Source organism: Rhinolophus ferrumequinum, chromosome 21 (genome assembly GCF_004115265.2).
Source record: "Rhinolophus ferrumequinum isolate MPI-CBG mRhiFer1 chromosome 21, mRhiFer1_v1.p, whole genome shotgun sequence".
In the NCBI taxonomy this organism is placed as follows: domain Eukaryota; kingdom Metazoa; phylum Chordata; class Mammalia; order Chiroptera; family Rhinolophidae; genus Rhinolophus; species Rhinolophus ferrumequinum.
In genome coordinates this window covers 19,866,788-19,887,480 of record NC_046304.1, presented here as the reverse complement: position 1 = coordinate 19,887,480, position 20,693 = coordinate 19,866,788, and the positions used below count along the sequence as shown (strand labels likewise).

At 33.4% G+C, this 20,693-nt stretch overlaps 1 protein-coding gene across 13 annotated transcripts in view; it reads right to left on the bottom strand.

Moving 5' to 3' along the window:
- Window positions 1-20,693, bottom strand: part of NF1 (neurofibromin 1) — a 208,062-nt gene that overhangs the window by 136,934 nt on the left and 50,435 nt on the right. For 6 of the 13 annotated variants that reach the window (XM_033090010.1, XM_033090014.1, XM_033090022.1 and 3 more), the window contains exons 5-14: window positions 17,180-17,286; window positions 15,408-15,475; window positions 15,079-15,154; window positions 14,237-14,394; window positions 10,693-10,866; window positions 10,012-10,134; window positions 9,685-9,759; window positions 8,029-8,058; window positions 4,809-4,940; window positions 4,007-4,051 (exon numbers count right to left, since the gene is read on the bottom strand). In XM_033090010.1, coding sequence (XP_032945901.1) covers window positions 4,007-4,051; window positions 4,809-4,940; window positions 8,029-8,058; window positions 9,685-9,759; window positions 10,012-10,134; window positions 10,693-10,866; window positions 14,237-14,394; window positions 15,079-15,154; window positions 15,408-15,475; window positions 17,180-17,286 — 988 coding nt within the window. The remainder of the gene's footprint in view (window positions 1-4,006; window positions 4,052-4,808; window positions 4,941-8,028; window positions 8,059-9,684; window positions 9,760-10,011; window positions 10,135-10,692; window positions 10,867-14,236; window positions 14,395-15,078; window positions 15,155-15,407; window positions 15,476-17,179; window positions 17,287-20,693) is intronic. The other 7 variants (XM_033090017.1, XM_033090019.1, XM_033090020.1 and 4 more) reach the window with 3 other exon arrangements.

Genomic DNA, 20,693 nt, shown 5'->3' with positions numbered 1-20,693 from the left:
AAAACATTTCCCCTTTTCCTTTAAAAGGACACAAAAATATCTGGTTTTGACATGTATACCTGTATGTGAGCATATACACAAATAAACAGAATACCCAGCATCTGTTCACCTGTAATAAAAATATCCAAGTAAACAGGCTGCCTTTTAAAGGTACTAAGTGGAGATGCATATTCACAGTGTTTAAGTGTGCGAAATACATTTGTTACTAAGATCAAACACTGAAGATTTTGGGTCGTCAGAGGGGAAGAAAAGCTATCTAATGTACACAGTAATGCTCAAGAACGTCACTACAGAAAAGAAATAGCAAAACTTACAAATACTATTTGTTTTTATATTTATAATCCTACTGCAAATGTCTTAGCAAATGTATCACTAAATTCTGTTTCGACTATTTGCTCCCATTAAGCTTGTTTTTTTTTAATTCTAAGTAGAAGTAACACCTTAGATCAAGGTGAAACTTTCATTGAATAAATTTATGTACTGAGATGTAACTAAGTATAACTGCTCTTCCCTGAAGTAGCCATTGCACAGGAACACAGATCAGAGAACAATTCACAGATATAATAATCATCTCTTATTTAGCAATCCTTTCTAAAAAGTATGTAATAGTTTAATTATGTCATCTCCTAATTTCAGGTATCAGCATATAAATTTTGTTCCAGCATGGCTGCCTAATATGGGATATAAGACTTGAAAAATTCAAATAATTTTTTTTTAATTCAAATACCTTTTAATTAATGACCATTAGTGGGTTATATAAAATCAGGAACAACTTGCTAGGGAAGAAATACATTTCTAAATATATATATATTTCTTCTTTAGCAGGTCAAGTGAAATATATGGTGATGGAAGGAGAACTGGGTGGTGAGCACACAATGTGATATATAGAGATGATGGATTATAGAAATGTACACTTGAAACCTATGTAATTTTACTAACCATTGTCACCCCAATAAATTTAATTTAAGAAAGAAATATATTTCTTAACCAGAAATGTAAAAAAATAACCCATTAATTTATTGATTGATTTTTCCATACTGCAGATATTCGTAGGAATCCAAGCTGGTATATGAGCTTTGGCCAAAGGGGCAGTCATTGCCAGGAAAAAAATTCATGTCAGAGTACTCACATGTCTATTAAGAACCCAAACCATTTGTTAACTTATTTAAGACCCTGAGTAAATTACAGGCATGTAAGAAGCATTTGCTGAGCTAGGATCTTCTTTAAGAAACAAAATGTGCAGAAATTATACATATCTGTGAATATTCATATATATAGTATTAATAGGCTCTCTTAGTTTTAAAACAGTGAATGATTAGTGTAAGACAAATATTTCCAGTTTTTAAATATACTACAAAAATATAAAATGGAGATGAAAAAGGCTAAAGAGTTTAAATGATTAAAAGCCCAATCTAAGATAATAATACAATCTTAGACTGTTTTGTAGAAACATGATATGCAGACACAGCAAGTTAACAGCTTTCAGCAATTATTACACCACATCTGGAACACTAAAATCAGATCTTAATGTCATTTTAATTGGGAAAAAAAAGTATTAGGTTGAATTATTTCCAGAAAAGAAGAAAACCAGGTGGAGGGTTTTGAAAGCAAGTAAGAAATTCATTCATCCATTCAACAAATATGTACTAAATGCCTACTATGTGCCAGATACTGTCTATGGACCAGAAACCTGGTGCTGGACAAGCAGCCAAAGCTCCTGCTTTCATCAAGCTCAAACACTAGTGAGGAAAGACAGCTGAAGAACCAGATAGATGCTGGACTGAATACTGACTACTGACTCACCAAGTGACTATTTGTCATTCATTTAATATTATTTGTGCCTCAGTTTCCACAGCTGTAAAACCAGGTCAAACATCACACACACACACACACGCATACACACTTTGCATGCACATCCCTTCCAATGCTAAAACGATTTAAAAATAAAAAGAATGCTTAGGAGTACAGGATAACTTTATTCAAATATCTGCAGTGCTGTCTTATGGAAGCATCAGAAGTTTTCTATAGAGCTCCAGAAAAACAGAGGCTCAGTGATGGCTATAAGTGATAGGGACATGAGTCTATCTTGGTTTAAGAAAAATTTTCAAGCAGCTCTTGCCAACAAGAAATGTGCCCATCTCCAAAATACGGGTGGTTGTAAAGCCTAGAAATACTGATATTGTTTTACCTTTTTACAGACTGAAATCCTTGATTGCTACTTCTGCAGCAAGCTAAAGGCTCCGATTTATCAGAGCCACAAATCATCTGAGGCAGCGCAAATGAGGACAACCCACTGAACATGTCATACAGTGGCTCTCAACTAGGGACAGTTTTGTCCCCTAGGGAATATCTGGAAAGGTCTGGAGACATTTTTGGTTTTCATGACTGGCGGGGTGGGGATGGAGGTGCTACTGGCATCTACTGGGCAGAGGCTAGAGATGCTGCTGAACATCCCACATCACACAGGACGGTCCCCTACAACGAGTTCTCCATTCCAAAATGTCGAAAGTGCCAAGGCTGAGAGACCCTGATGTGATGTATTATCTCTAAATCATTTATCATGTGTATGGTGTTTCCTGACACCTGCAGTGAGCTCTTCTTTCCGCGTTTTCAAGCAAAAGCCGCCTGGCATCTCTGTGAGGGAAAGTGCTGTGTCTGTTTAGTTCATCATGCTTCCCTGGCATTAACATTGTGCTTGGCAGCTAGTGGGAGCTCAATACTTCCATATTTGTTGTCTTGACTGTTCACTCACCAGGTTTAAGAGGGGTAAGATTCACCTTAAGGATCATCCAAATTTCAAAATGTTTTTATTCTAAAAAATTACTTCATATCAAATTTGCTAATTATTTTCTCTGGTAAGAATATTAGCCAGAAAGCTGTCCTTTAGCCATTATGTACAACTATACATACATGCAAAATTATACACATACACAAACACATGAATATAAACAGCTTAAGAATGAGTTTGAAAATCAAATGTACGCTGATACTTTCAGAGAATAATTAGAAATAAAACTAAATTCTTATGATGGGTGTCCTTGGACCAAAAGAAGTCTAGTTATGGCTTTTATGAAATAATTATCAGTAGTATAGTGTGTAGTTCCTAGAATCAGCTAATAACTAGGGCTAAGAAGTAAAATCCCTCCTAAATATAGGGAACATTTTTAGATTGCCAATCAAATTTTGTCTTTGTTAAAAAAAAACATTTAGTTTCATTTTCTTTTAGTTCTCATGCTCAGATATTAAATTACAGACAGCTAGTAAACTGATATTAAAGTTAAATTGGAAGTGAATTAACTTTCCATTAATTTCTATTCTTGGAGGCCATTAATTTTCTCCCAGACGAGGTAGAAAATTTAAAACGAAAAGCCAAATAAAGTTCTAATTTCCCAGAAAATATCTGGAATGAATAAATAAGTTAGTGAATAATTTTTAAACAATTTATTCCACGTCATTTTCTAAAATTTTTAAAAGTGATGCCTCATTAAATAACATTTAAGTAGCCATTTGTGCTGTTTATCTCCAATTAATTTACAGTTGGATTGAAATTTTCATTTATAAAAATTAAGTATTTGGCATTACAGAAAGTCAACTAAAAATAACTTTGCATTTTATGTAATAGAACACCACTGCCATGCTCTTCTGGTTATAATTTTTAGACTAAATCATCCCAAAATATATGGTATAGCAAACTTCTCTATTTGAATATCTAAGATAAATAATCCTCGGAAACAACTACTGACAACTGGATAAGAGTGAACTACAACTACATAAAACCAAAATATTTTACTGACAAAGCCAACTTGGAAAAAGAGAAGCATGCCAGAGAGGAAGCTTTGTTTAAATTATAAGTGTGAAATGGCTAATTTACCAGGTAAAACCAGTAAGGAAAAACATGCTACATTTTCATTTGAAATGACACGATGTGACTATTATGGTAACTATACACAGAAAAGTCAAAGAAACCAGGGACTTTTCTGAGGTAGTTACAATGGGTCATACTTACAGCCACAGAAGCCCACTGCCATGCAAAACAGTGACTGGTTGGCATCTGACCATGTGAGCGACAGCAGCCAATAAGAATAGAAAATAAGCAGAAGACAAAGCACCACCAATCAATGTCAAGAGTTGCTAAACATAAATACCAAGAAATGACTTCTACAATCCTATAATTAATTGTCTGTTTCAATGGGCTCCACATGAGTTTTAAAATTCTACATTTAAGAGTAGTGTAAGCCTGTTAGAATATCTAATTTGAGAAGTCTTGTTTTTATGAGGTTTAAACACAGTCGGACTTCAATATCAAAGTGCCTATCGTTTTTAAACACTCAGAACACGTTTGCTGAAACATGAAATTAAGTAAAATTTAAAACTTTAATTTCTAATTTCCTACGTGCAATATTCAGCATCCAATGGGCACAACTGTACATTAGTAGGAACAGTCACTCTAACCCAGAAGTCAGCTTCCCTTACTCATCCCCGAAAGATGAGGAGCTAAACAAAATATGCTGATTCATAAGGAAATGTTAAAGAAAAAATAAACTTAAAAAAAAGTGACATTGAGATTTTCACAGCATCTTGTGAGAAAATGTCTCTAAGAAAAACAAGTTCAACTCACTGAAACAGTAGAGAACAAACATCATAGACTAGTATTGCAACAATACTGTAGTATACAACATACCACAATACTTGCAGAAAAGGAGAGACTCAATTGATTTTCTAAAATAATCAAAAAAGCAGGAAGGGGATAAAGACACTGAAAATGCAACAGGAAGAAAGTGGGATTCAAAATTCATGCTTCATCTTACCGGTGCCATTCGTATTGCTGGGTGTGCTCCACAGCCCTGCACTGCTTTATGAAGTGTTTCGCCAAACATATTTCGGAGTTCAACTGAGTGACAATACACAGCATCAATCTTAGGCCACCAATCCAATGCAGACTGGACAAAAACAGAGACCATTAAAAAAGGAAACGTACAAATTTGCATGAGCTATATGCTCTGGTTATTACTGTAGTTTTATTTTTTCTATTCTTCTGTGAGAAACTTTCTAACACCATGCAAACACACACCATGATGTCCAAAGTCTTCAAATAATATCTTTAATTTGAACCATACATCGATTTTAAAATATAATAATGAACATGAGACAAATTGCCTGCTTCATGAGCATTACACATATAGACTAATAAGTCAGTGAATTTGAAAAACAAAGAGTCTTCAGGGAGTTAATTCTGTAGCCAATCTTTTTCTTTTGAAGTTTAATGTTTTACACATTTCAGAAACATATGTGCATGTATATTTCTTTATTTTCCCGGGTAAGAATGCAATGATCAAAGCTTTAAAAGAGATTAGTGGTTCAACACAATGTTGAAGGAATATGTGGCAGACGATTACTTATATGCTTACAAACAACAATGATGATTACAACATGAAATTAGTAAATGAGATAAAGGTATTAGTAAACCTATGGTTTTAAACTGATTTGCATTGACGGCACAATACATGAAAAGACTAATGATCACCACAAAGACAAACTGATCGTTGGCTAAGTATTTTTAAAAGATAATTATTTTATGTAAATATTGTTATATTTTATATTAACCTATTTAGCTTTGGTTCCAGTTTTTAATGTCTATTTTATTTGAAAGTATATCTTTAACTTTTAGGTTAAAATTACTAAATTATGAAAAACGACAATTATGAAAATCATAAAACTATAAAGTTTGTCTACCAGTTAATACAAAAATGACCGGACGAATTTTCACTACATATGGAAAGTATGAAAGCAATGGGATGTCTTGAAATACAGGCTTCCAATTTATAATACTCTGCTAAAGGAAACACCTTAAAGAACAAATGAAACAGTAGATAAGGGGGATTTAATAGCTTCAAATCCTATTCCCAGTTTCCTTCTTACTCAAAACTAAGCTAGTTAAATTCTCAACATTTAATTTTTTCCTCTATAATTCTCAAGATATTTTGGGTAGCATCAGCTTATATTACTTTAACCCAAAAATTCGGATTAAGAACTCTATTTACTGGATAGTGAATTATACAATCAATTTACAACACACAATTTGACTACTGAATACTGAACTATATTTAGGAAGGGAGGGACTTGAAAGCTGTGAGGAAAGAAATACTTTTTGGGGAATAGTATGCTTTGTTTCTGCTTTTCCCTCAACTGTTACTTTATTTAAGCTCATTTCTAATAAATGATCAAGTTTTAGTTTGGTTATATAATGGATTCTTTCAACTTTGGTCAATTTGGTCTGACTTGCCCAAGCCATCAATACAGCTTGATTTTCATATATTAACTAATTTATACAGCTTGTGTTAATCAGCTTAAAATAAAAAAGGCTGAATAATCACAAAATGCATTGCGATAAGGGTACACCTCACTCTACTGAACCCATAGTATCTTGTCGGAAACTGCATCTAAAGAGAGATGCATCCCATATAATGTCCTATTGAAATTATTATGTAATTTTGATAGCTATTGAAATTATATGGTACTACAGGGGGACCCTATAAAACAACTTGATTTTAACATAAAGTTTGGTGATGTTCATAATTGCCACTTTTCAAAATTTATAAATTCAGTCATTTAACAGTAAAAGTTAAAGATCCACTTTCAAATAAAATAGGTACTAAAAGCTAGAGATCATGTAATTGGTAAAAATTTTAGTGTCCTGAGCCGGTACTAAATGTGTCCTTTCTGAAACTAGTCAATTGGAAATTCTTTTTCCTTGAAAATACTAAGTTTATTGCCAAACGAATGGCAATACTTTTACAACATGAGCAAACTATGTGGCAATTTTTCAAGAGATGATTTAAATAAACTTGCAAATGGCTTAAAAATCATTTCTTCAACCAAAACCTCTCAATAGAAAGAGACCATCTCATTCTCAATATGTGAAGTTTCCACAATAAACTACAATAAATTGCCATAAGAGAAAACAGAATACTAAGTCCTACACCAGCGATAGCACGTCCCGCTGATGGCTAAGATCTTTAGTTCATATATGTATATATTATTTAATTTTCCAACTATAACCACATACCTAGCTTAGCCTAAAGGAAGCCTATAAAGAGTAAGTACTTAACACAGATCTTGTAACTACAATTCATCTTATAGCAAGCCATCATAAAAAAGGCGACAATACAATGAGTACATTTTTGGAACTGATGAAGGCTTACGTTGTAATAAAATTCAAATATAGTGAATAGATTTTCAGATGTCTAAAGAAGAAACAGTGAAATATTTTAGATCTAAACACTGTACTTATAAACTGAGTGTGAGTATGTTTCACAAAAGCAAAACAAAACTGCAAATACCATTACCACTTCTAAATAAACCCTCAAAAACACATCAGTAAAACTTTTATTTCAGAATGTGGTAATTTTTAAAAAATCTGTGAGTTGGCTAAAGAAACATGGAAGAAGAAAACGTATGAGGTGTATTGAACCAAGAATCATTTAAAAGGAACTCTTACACTATAAATGAATTTAAGATTAGGAGTCCAAATGTCTAAGAAAAATTCATGTGATTTTGAGATAAAATATTTCCACAACTGTCTCCAGTGAAATTCCATAAATTTTACATATTTACTTTATAAATAGTCCCTTACAGTCAGAAAATACTTCAGATGCAATATCTGTTAGCCTCAAACCAAAAAAAAAGAAAAACTAACAAGAAACAATTTATCAATCTATAACTATAAAGTATCATTATCGAAGGTTAACTTTAAAAGATACTTCATAGACTCAAATTTATTGCTCCAAGTTATTCATGGAAAGGTTACTGATGCTTAATATTTTAAATATTGGTCAAATAGATTTTTCTTTATAAAAATAAATTTCCTAGTGATGTGACTTCTGATACAGACACACGCCACCTTCACACATGCAGTACTCGTTAGAGTACAGAAGGATGCACAACCACTTCACCACATACACTGAGGCATGCATGAAGTACCACTCCAGACATGCTGTAAACCCACAAAGGAGCAGCTCAGCCACTTACAGCAGTGCCAAGTCCATGCTTGAAAGTGCTCTATATATTCAATTGCAGACAAAAATATTTTACAATTAAAGTAACTAGCCACAAAGTATCAAAAAAGTATATACTTGGATTTATTAAATGTAAGTTTTAAGCATTTATAATAAACCATCCACTCTAATAAATGGAATATTTGTAGTATTATAAGCCAAAGGAGAAAAAAAAGTAATAACATTTTATTTCTGAATTACACATAAACTTGAGGGGAGAAATCATCCTTTGTTTTTTTTTTAATGGCCTTGAAAGTAAACTTTGAGGGTACAATGTCCTGGCTCGTTACAATGGTAAAAGTGAAAATTTAAGAAGTTTTTAATACAAACATACCTTATCTGCAATCAGATTTCATTAAACTTTCCCTTGAGAAACATCGTATTTAATGTTACTTCTACCTATAATTTAACTCACTGATACTCAAGTGAGGGAGATAATCATCCCCTCTGGTAATTTAAGTTGTTAGTAATGCCTGGGGGCGGGAGGAGAGAAGTGGCACAAATGGCATTTAATGAAATGTGGCCCAGGGATGCTAAATACCTTGCAATGTAGAGGGCAGTCCTGCACAACAAAGAACTGTCCTGTGTGAAATGCTTCTAGCACCCCACTGAGAAAAATTAAATGTGTCAAGAAATAGCTTTATTACTAGTTATTTTCTCCCTGCAGGAATGGATAAAAGAAAATGTGGGCAGAATTTAATTCAACATATCCAAGGCAAATTAAGGTAGGGAGGTATTTTTAACTCACCAGCCATACTCTCTTAAAATGGAATTTGATTATAAAGGGGACAAATATACCTAAGTCATCAATGATTAAAGTCCTTTTTAAGGGAGGAAAACAGAATAAAGTTGACCAATTTACATAAATGTGAATAAATGATAAAGTGGAGCTGTGGTATATAACACTTAAGAACCTTCCAAATGTGATTGTTCATAAATGAGAACAGAATTTTTTAAATCCATGGTCCAAATCTGATAAGGTTTCACTGACTTTCTATTGAATGTACTCACATCAGAGTTGAAGGTTTCACAAGTACCTTTAAATGAGTTCGCTTATTTTGTCTGAAATGGTTTTGTAACATGTGAACACCTCTGTTTAAGCATGTTAATATTTCATTTGTTTAAGGAAAACTAAAAGTTACAATCAAATCTAATCTCACCATTTTTTAAATGTACCAGGCTGGGCTACAACATAAATAACTACTACTTGAATTTAAATGTTAAGGTGACAAGTTACATCAAGTCATATCAAGAACATATCAAATGCTGGGAAAGAACTACGAATATTAAAATGGTATGTGATGAGCTTTGGGGTGAAAATGTTAAATTATATTTTCATTGGTATAGTTCTCAAGGACTTTGGATCCAAACAAAATGTTTTAGGTTCAACCTTTCCAAAGGATCCTATTAACTCTACCTTCCTCAATAAGGGCCCTCAGGTCAAGACCGAATATGAAAAATACAATTGTATATAAGTTACTAGATAGAAATAACCACCTGAGAGAAATCTTTCTATATCGCACATCTTAAGTTCAGAACCTTTTATAAACCAAGAAAGTCTTCCTTAAAAGGAAATTTAAAGAAAGAAAAAAAAAGTTAAAAGTAATTTAGCAATACCTTTTGGACTTACATTGGTGATGATTCGATGGAGTGAATTTACCAGCACATAGTGAAATGTAGAAGGGGAATTCTGAGCCAGGCAGATCTACAGAGAAAAGAAAAAAACAGATTATTTCTATGAGAAAAATATTCAGTAACACAAATAAGGACAAAAGAAAAACAAAAAGAAATTAAAAAACAAAATAGAACAAATTTTTAAGGTCTTAAAATTAACATTGATATACAATATTGAGAAATACCAATACAAGTGTAACATTCTCATCTCTCTAGTCTTTTCACATTTATAAAGGATGAGCAGCACCAGTAAATAGAACCAGATAAAAATCAAAGTTCTCACCTTGAAGTGTTGGTTGTTGTGAGGGCTTATACGAAAGCAAGAAACAAGGCAGTCAATCATTAGATCCACATCTGCAGGCTGACTGCCTCTTGAGAATGGTTTACTTGGATTAAAAAGCAGGTTCTATGAAAATCCCAAAAGGAAACAAAAGCCTTTAAACAGTCATGCAGGGTTTCTTTTATTAATATTTAATAATAGCAACACATCATCCACACGGATGCCAGGAATATTCAGGTGCCAGAAGAAGCACAAAACATGAATGCTGGAGATCATCAGTCTGATAAAATTCTTACTGTATCATATGTGATTCCTTTCAGGTCTTACTTTCTGCATTATTTTAAAGCCAAGTCTGAATGAATACTTAATGCTAATTTAAGAACACTGGTTGATTATGTGTTTTCTTCCTAAGCTACGCCACTTTATTTAGCCTGAGGAAGACTAACAGCAAATGCAAGTCCTAGAAACTTATTATCAGAGAAGACTCAGAACTTCAGTGTTATGTAGCAGTGATCTTCGACAATAACCTATCTAATTGAACGCTTCTACTGGAAATTTATTTTTCATGTAATTTTCAATTAGCAATAACCACACGTTGGATAAACCTCATTACAGGATAAATAACTGCACAAAGCTCCTGTAATTTCCTTCAGGTTCGTGGTAAAGAAATGATCAGCATGTTACCTTCAGGTCCACCACCATGGACTGAACCAGCAGGAATATGACGGAGTTATCCTCCCAGTTGATGTAAGTGCTCGCCTTACACAGCTTGACACAGGCAATAGCAGCACTTTCGGTCAGCTGCCTGCTTCCTCCATGGCCAGCAAGCGCTTTTCGTAGACTGTCCAGAAACAACTTCTACAAAATTCAAATACAGCAAAAATATGTGAAGTGTCTCAGATGCCAGATTTATCTGATACAGGAGCAAATTATCAGCTTCTAAAAACCATACTCTAAAAATGCGTAATTGGTGTTTATGGTTTTTAACTTCTCGATTTAAATGGTGGTCATCATTTCACTGTGTCTCAAATCCAAAAACCCAGAATCTGTTCTTCACGTGCTCTGTTGACTTATTGAAGGAACCGAAGAAACAGTCCTTCTCAAATAAGGTGGTTGACTTCTCAATCCTGAAATCAGCTGATCATAGTCTCTTTTTACATTATCTTTCATTTCTAAGTAATATATTGTCTGGGTTATGGTCAATGTCAAACTGTTCCTCCTTATCTAAAACTGCAGGCTATATTCAACCTTCAGCCTCCTAACTAAGAGTATAATTAAGGTTGTTCTGTTGCTCTAAATTCTCTTCTTCACATTCTTGTGATCTCCAGCCTCTTTGCACTAACAAATTTCTCACCTTGGCTTTTCTCCTAAACGAAAACCTCACTTTTCCACGTACACATATTCTCAAATATAACATATCAAAAGCTAAACTCACCAAACAACAGCAGAATATACATTCTTCTAAAGTATACATGGAACAATCTCCAGGTTAGCCCATATGTTAGGCAACAAAATAAGTCTTAAAAAATGTAAAAGACTGAAATCATACAAAATATCTTTTCTGATCACAATGAAATGAAACTAGAAATCCCAACAGCAGAAGGAAAACTGGAAAATTCACAAATAGGTGAAAATTAAACATCATTGGTTAAAGAAAAAAAAATCACAAAGGAAATTAGAAAATACCTTGAGACAAATCAAAATGAAAACACAACACACTATAAACATATGGGATATAGTGAAAGTAGTGCTAAGAATTTATACTCAGAAACTCTCACACTAAAAAAGAAGGAAGCTCTCAAATCAATAACGTAACTGTATACCTTCAGAAACTAGAAAAAGAAGAACAAAGTAAACCCGAAGCTAGGAGAAGGAAGGAAATAATAAAGATTAGAGCAAAGATAAATGAAATAGAGAACAGGAAAAATAGGGGGAGAAAAATCAATCACTACCTTACATACGTGTATTTTGGTTTTTTAAAGATTTTTATTAAAATATAGGTAGCATACAATATTATATTAGTTTCAGGTGTACATCATAGTTATTCAACGTTTATATACCTAAAGAAGTGATAGCCATGATAACTCCAGCACCCATCTGATACAGTCCTATGCTATCACAAGGTACAATATTATTGACTATATTTCTAATGCTGTACATTACATCCCCATGACTTAACTGTTTTATACCTGGAAACTTTAACTTCTTATTCCCCTTCACCTTCCCCCTTTTTTAATTTTTCAATTACAGTTGAGACTCAATATTATTTTATATTAATTTCAGGTGTACTGCATAGTGGTTGGACATTTATATAATTTAAGAAGTGATACCCTAACTAGTCTAGTATCCACCTGGCACTATATATGGTTATTACTATATCATTGACTATATTCCCTGTGCTTTACTTTACGTCCTCATGACTATTTTGGAACTACCAACTTGTACTACTTAATCCCGTCACTGTTTTCACCCTGCCCCCCAAGCCCGTATATAGGTGTATTTTGATTTGAATGTTTGTATGAACAAGTAGATATGAATGGAAGGATACACATCAACCACTAATACTGGCTGGCTCATAAGAAAGTGACTAGAAAAGAGTGAGAATACATAAAAAATAAATAATACTATTTTAAAATTCAGAAAGATTTAAAAATCTAAATTTTCTAACCTAGAAAAGTACTAGAGAAAAATGTATAAGAGTATTTCAAAAATCTTGGGAAGTTTCAGACGCAAAGGTCACATATTATCTGATTCCATTTACATGAAATGTCCAGAAGGGGCAAATTCACAGAAACAGAAAGCAGATTCATGGTTGCCAGAGGCTGCAGTGAGAGGAAAATAAAAAGTGACCGCTAATGGGTAGGAGGTTTCTTTTCCTGATGATAAAAACATTCTGGAATTAGAAATGGTGATGGTTGCACAACTTTGTGAATATTCTAAAACCCCTGATTTGTTCACTCTAAAAGTCTAAATTTTATGGCATGTGAGTAGCATCTCAATAAAATAAATAAATAAAATCTTGGGTAGAAGTCTGACCAAAAAAGCTAGGAAACACAAAAAAGCAAGACTGATTGACTCCATACAATTTTAAAATATCTTAACAGCAAAAACAAAACAAAAACCCATAAAACAAAGTTTACAAGAAGAAACCAAGTAAAAAGTATACACACACACCCCCACAAATCTCAACAGAAGACAAACAATTCAAGAAAAATGAGAAATTCACAGAAAATACACAAGTGACCAATAAACATTTGCAAAGATATTGTTGTGATTATTAAAATACAAATTCACTTAAAAGGACTACTGACTTTATAGCAGCTTTTTACCTTTATTTTCCCAATAAAAACAAAAAAAAATTACTATTTTGAAGGGCTCCAAAACAATCTAACATGAAAGATGGTGTCCTCACAATGGAAAAGTTGGGATATAGACCCAAATGGAGTACCACAGCATCACAGACTCTCAAGAATTACCTAGTTCATTTATTTACACATCAATGCATAAATTCCCTATCTTATATTTCTATAAAGCATTGAATCATTCAGCTGATTTTGAACCTCTCCATCCATAGGCAAAACATGCAGGAGCCCATTTTATGTTTAGTCAGCTAAGAGTATTTCTCCAAAAGTTGAAAAAAAAATGTATTAGCAAAATAAACTGCATACAGAAATTCAATTAAAATGTAAGATTAATACCCAGGTATTAATCTTGTAAGCACCCCTTAGTATTACCAGTTGTTATGGTGCCAATTTCACTATAGATGGCATATGTGGTACTCTGCCTTCCTAATAAAAAGCTGTGGAAACTGTTCTAAAATACCTAAAAAGAGTTACCAGACAATTTCATTAACACCAAGTGGATACACACCTAAGTACATGCAAATATACCACAAAAGTGATGAATTCAACTAGGGCAACCTTTGCAGTGATTATAAGAGGAATTATGTTTAACAGAAGTACCATTTAGTCTTCTCTGGTAAAAGAATGAAACCAGATTGTTTTAAATCTTTAATTAATGAGTGGTATCACTTATTTTCCCTCCAAATAAATTTATGTGTGACTATGTCTCAGCTAAGGTCAGCAAACAGAGACCTAAAATGACTGTAATTAGAAATGGTCCCCTGAAATACTGTGCTTACAGAATGCTAAGCCTAAAGTAATACAAACTTTGAGTAAAATAAACTGCTTCACATCTGGACATATGGAAATAATTTTGCCCTCCTCACCTTATTCATGTTGTTTTCATCAACCACATCCTTGGATATATCCTGGATTATTTCTGGACACAAGATAAGAAGAATGATTTGTAGGGGCCAAACTGCTGCTTTACGTTTGGTGCTTTCAGCAAAACCATCCACCAAGTCAAACAGCTTTTCTGCACACTCTATGTGAAAAATATAAATATTAAATGATGTCATTAGATGAGAAGACAATCTCTGGCATTAAAAGCTGGCATGATCCAAAAATCCGAAGGCCACATTTTTAAAAAATAAACTTGGAAGTTCACTTAAACAATTAAATGAATTCATTCGGATAAGCAGACAAGCAATGTTATATTGTCCATGTATTAGAAGAACTATTTTGATCCATCCTAGAAAAGCCCACATTTTAGAACGTCCAAACATACGCTTAGTCTCAATGTGCAGGATCTTATTGCAAAGTGTGATATACCCAAGGAACAAAGACTTCCCAAAGGGAATGACCAAAGCTCTCTAGGAGTCTGTGTTCTCTGCCTTGCAGTTGTGTCTTGAGAATTCTAGGTAAGGATATTACCACTTTATACATATCACTTTAAATACAAAATAAAGCCTCAGAGCACAAAAAAGTGCTTCTCTACAACAAAGAGGCATCAAATACCCAATTCACAACTCTAATGAAAGATTAGTCCTTTGTTTCAAACGTCTTTATCTATTTGCTCAAAGGAAAAGAGTTGAGGATAATTAGAAATATAAGAGAAAAATACTTCCTATTTGACATCAGTGGAAAGGATGTAAAAACATCCTAATAACAAAAATAACTTGGAAAGAGTAGGAGTTTAAAAGAGAAAAAAAAAAAATTTTATCCTTACCAGCCATATCAGTCTGTGGAATCTGGTATAGCTTTGTAAATTCATCTGGATAATTTTCTACCCAGTTCCAAAATGCCTACAAATAATAAAACATATGTTTGTATCTGAAAGCAGGGATATCTTTTTAACATAGTAAATAAAGTGTCATACGGCTCCAATTATATCAAAAACTTCTAATTTCCTTTGTAAGAATATTGCAATGCATTCTTCCTAAAAATTAATGTGACATAATCACTCAAATCATGACTTTTTGATTCGAAATACTAAAGACAGCAACATTTATAGCCAAAAATTAACAAAACTTTAATACCAAAGAGGTTATAACTTACTTTTTCCAGGCTATTTATAACTGCTAACTGTGCAACCTTCTTTAGGGCTTTAAATTTAAATGCTGTTTCTGGAGGGGAAAAAAGTTTTAAAATTAACTCTAGGTTAATTAGTTAGAACTACTAATTCAGAGCTACTAATAAAAAAAACCTTTCCTTTCACATACAGACTTTTGTTCCTGTATTATTTGTAAGCAATATAAAGGTAAAGACAATTAATATAAACCAAAAACTCACTGGCTGAGTCAACTAAAAACAAAACTCAATAAAAAGAAAATATGCCTTGAACTTCAAAGGTTGTTGTGAGTTTTTTTCCTTTGTTTTGTTTTTAATAAGGGCTCGCTTTTTAAAAAAGCATAAAACACATGGTCAGCGTAGAAAATTCAAGACATAAACAATAGTCTAAGGGAAAGTTAAAACATCATCCATGGTTCTGCCACTCACGGACAATCACTTCCTTAATTTGTCAGTGTTTCATGAGAGAGATTAAAATCGTGAAATTTCAACTATGAATTGAGTGGTGGTTCCTTATAATCTAAAATAATTGCTGAATATTCGTCCATATTTTGATGTAATAGATAAAATGATTCATTGTTTCCTTTATTAAAGTTACTAGAAAATGATATAATTGTTGCTTGGTTTTATAAGGCTAATGACCTAAAATTAAACATTGTGAACAAGGGTAATATAGATAGAACACAGTTTTACAGCATTCATCCATATAGATATAGCCTTTTTACATCTCTGGTGAACTACTTATTGAGTTTAAAGCAAATGTTAAGAAAACTAAACAAGCATTTTGAAAATTACACTGAAGAACTGCTGAGGTTTTCAAAGTTAATATAACTAAATCTCATTTTAGGTCAAACATTAAAAACACTATTGACAATTCCTTAATCAATACACAACGTAAAATAAAAAGAAGTGTGAATCATATAAGGTTCCATGTTTAAGTTAGCTGGGATCCAATATTACATAAAACTAAAACACAATTTTTGTAAAATGAAGTTAGGTACTTGTACTCAATGTTTATTAACAATGCTAATGCTCATTGATATTTGACTTGTATTAACACTTCCCTGCTTACCACAAAAAAAACCTCTCAATTCTCTCTGATAGTTTATTTCAATCAACCTAATCATAAAAAGCACTTCCCAAACATTTAAAATCACACATTAGGCATTAAAATATTCCCAAGTAGGACTACCATTGACATGTTCTACAAGGAAGCAAAACTAGGCACTGAAAGTGTAAGAAACTTTGTAACGCTGCAAAATCAGTCAATAACAGAGCTGAAAACAGAAATGTTAGAAATGAGATTCCTGACTCAATTCCTCCTCTCATAAGATCACAATCTTCTGGTTCCTTCATCTTCTGAAGTGAAACTTAGTCATCCTGCTACACTATCTGCTTTAAGTACTACAATAGCTAAATAGATAACTTCAATAACCTATGGGTATCCTTCGAGATGAAATTCTAAAAAAATTAAACATCACCCTTATATCCTCTTTTTTTTAATTCTCTTTATTAAAAGCAAAAATTGTAGTTGAACAAAATTTTCCATTGCCAAGATTTAAGATACTCATTTTCTCTGTCGTAGTGTTTTCAAAGTTTCAAAACTGGTTGAACCATCAGTGTATTATTGTTCATTTCACAGGGACATTTGCATTATAAAATCCACTTTAATGTTGTAGCTCAACACAATTAGTACATTCAAAATACTGGTTTTTCACACACAGTGATTAATTTCAGATAGATCATACATTTAAACGTACCCTTCAAGAGTCGTTTTAATTTTGCACAATCCACGTTGATATATTGCAACAATTCTATATCATGAACATCAACATTGTCTTCTGAACAAACAGTCAATTCCTGTAACCTGAAAAGTAAAAACCAAAAATAATTTATCAATGTAAGTCTTAGGATAGTCCAAAATTCTGAATTGAACAGGTTCTTCTCACCCCCAATGATGAGTTTATAAGAAAAAATACACACGTATACAAATAAAAATATTTCTTATGAAAATCAAAAGGAAGATAACAAAATTTAGTGAACATGATGAAAGAAACCATGGTAATCCAGTTAACTTCACTATGCATATTTATATCAAATCATGTCGTACACTTTAAATAGATAAAACTTTTATTTTTTTAAAAATCACAACATGCTGATAGCTGCTGAAGCAGAGTGAGAGATGCATGGGTAGTTGAAATACCATCCTATGTGTATTTTAATTTTTTTTCTATCATAAAAATTTCTCAAAAATTCAAATTATAAGTAAAATAAAGATAAATTTTATTAACTTCTATTCACATCAACGAGACTTCAGAAACATGAATGATACCGTAGTCCCCCCTTAGCAGCGGTTTTGCTTTCTGCTGATACCCAAGGTCGACCTCAGTCCAAAAAAATTACATTGGAAAATTCCAGAAATAAACAATTCCTAAGTGCTCATCACGTGTAGCATGATGGAATCTCGTGCCGTCTGCTCCGTCCTGCCTGGGAAGTAAATCACCCGTTTGTCCAGCATAGCCAGCCACGTTGCATACAGCACCTGCCCCCTCGCCAATACTCACTGAGGAGCTGTCTTAGTTATCCCATCAGCCATCACGGTATCACAGTGTTTGTGTTTAAGGAGCCCTTATTTACTTAGTAATGGCCCTAAAGTGCCTAAGTAGTGATGCTGGCAATTTGGATGTGCCAAAGAGAAGCTGTAAGGTGATTCCTTTACGTGAAAAGGTGTGTACGTATAGAAAAAACATAGCACATGAAGGATTTGCCACCATCCGTGGTGCCAGGCCTCTCCTGGGGGCCTTGGAACATATGCCCTGCAGATTATATTAGATAAAGATCGTATTTGATCTACATTTACAGGATACATTTACTTTGTACTGAGAAAAATGAATAAGCCTTTTTTCATTGCACTTCTCATAGTCTGTAAATGTGTTTATGTGATTATTTGATGAACGTCCCTCCCTCACAGAACTTAAGCTTTTAAGATTAAGAATATTCCTAAACCCAAAATGTCCCTTATATTAAATACGAAGTCATCACAAATGTAGAAAAATTTAACACAACAAAAATAAAGATTGTTAAAACATAATAAAAATTCACTTAAGCCTAAGTAAAAGAGGTTAAAGTTTTCTTCCATTTTTCACTAACAACCATAAAGACTCCTTTCTCAAAACCTGATATTGCTGATCTATTGAATTGTGCTCCCTAATGAGGCATGCTCATTTCAATTAATAAATATCAAAAAATGTAAGCAGAACGGAATTACTAACTTTCATAAATGCAGAGAGAAAGAGAGATGGTGAAAAGGCACAAATATAATATACTCTTATTCATAATATTAACTCGAATTGTAACCATTTTAGTGCAGTTTAAAACTGACATGAATCATCACACTAAACCGTCAGTTGCTAAAAATGAAATCAATCCTATTCCTTCCTTCTCAAATTCTTCCACTTGCTTTACCCTACAGATGTATAGGTAACATTAAAATTATTCTAAGCACTTACACTAAAGCTCTTCATATCAGGGTAAGAAAAGCTTAGCAGTACACACTGGGAACGAGAAGGTCCTCAATACCTTTAGCATGATTTACATGCTAAAAATTCCACAGCTGCTGCACAGAGCCCAAAAATATGGAATATGACGCCTAAGGAAATACAACTTAATAAATCAGCAACACCAACTTTTGAAAAGCTGATTCTTGTGGCTATGAAAAATGGAAGGAAAGTTTAATTCCTCTTATAGTCAGTTATTTCCACAGGGAAGGGGTATTTTGAGAAGCTTAAACATTATTTCTGAAGCAGAGAACTCAAGAGTTTGAGCAAAAGACATGAAGTGGAAAACCAACCACTAAAACATCTCGAAAGACCAGGTAAAACTGAACAACAGGAAGATATTTAAAATGCATAGTGCAAGTAATTAAGTGAAACAAACACCACCCACCCACCCACCCAGGTCCAAAAATGAAAAGGAAACTGAAAACCAGGGATGGTTTTGAAGGCAGGGTCTGGCCTTGCAATAAAGGAAGGGTGAGGATGGTTAGGTTTTTTCCTCTCCTTAATCTAAAGGGTTTGGGGCGTATGTCCACATAAGGCTGGATGCAAAGCCTTGTACCGTAATGATGCAGGGAGTAGAACTGGGGCATTGTATAAAACAAGACTAGAAAGAGCTATGCACTCCCTAAAAAAAAAGAGAGACAGCAGGAAATGAAGGAAGGAAGGGAGAGAAGGAGAGAAAGAGAGGTAGGGAAGAAGAGAGGAATGGAGGGAACAGGCGAGGGAGGTGGAGGGGAATAGCTACCAGCACAGGAAGTTTGTCTGCTGTCTAAGCTTACAGTAGGGGTAAAAGACACCCAGGGCTATTACCTTATAAGGGTTTGAGGTCCACAGTTATACTACCCATACAATCTGGGGATGAGAAATTCACACAAAAAAATATTTCCAGAGCTGGGCACTGGACAAACGCAAATGCAAGAGATTCCCAAAGAAAATGCAGACTGCACTAGAGGTGAATTTGTAATCAGAGTTTATAAAACAGAGGGGAAATAATTCACTATGAAGAAGAGATGGCACACATAAATAAATGAGATCATTTAACAGTCTTAAGGAGAATATAAGTATGTTTTAAATGATTAGAGACATACAAGAAATTTAAAACTATTAAAAAGAATAAGAAACCATAAAAAAAGCACAGCAGATTTGTATAACAAAAGAATCAAATACAACTTTTAAAGTCACTGGGTGTTCTGCTTCTGGTAGTATGCCAAATTAGATACTCTGCAGGGCCCTCCCACTAAAAAACAGTTAGATCTAGTGCAGTTATACAGTAATTCTGTGGAGAAAGCAGCTAATCCTCTCCATGAAAGAGTACCATAAGCCACAGAACATGGTATACTTTGGCAGAATAATAAAGTTAGCTTAAGATCTTAGCCCACATTCCCTTAAAGAAAAGCGAAAGTCAGAAATATCAAAAGCTAATGTTAATCCTAATAGAGAAACATTTGCAGACAAGTAGAATGGTCTAACACAATTAATTTTTATGATATTGATTCACCTATTAGATATGAGATATAAAATCAATCTTTAGAAAAGAACTGCCATTCTAGTCACTTGCATATTTTAAGTCACCTAATGCTATAACAGCAATGTCATAAGATCTCTCCATCTAAAGTAAACCATCATAATGGTTTTATAGGTGAGTGGTTCTCTAACAAGATCAGCTCCTATTTCTGGCACAAGCTAAATGAAAGAGCAAATGCAGTTGTCTGAAACA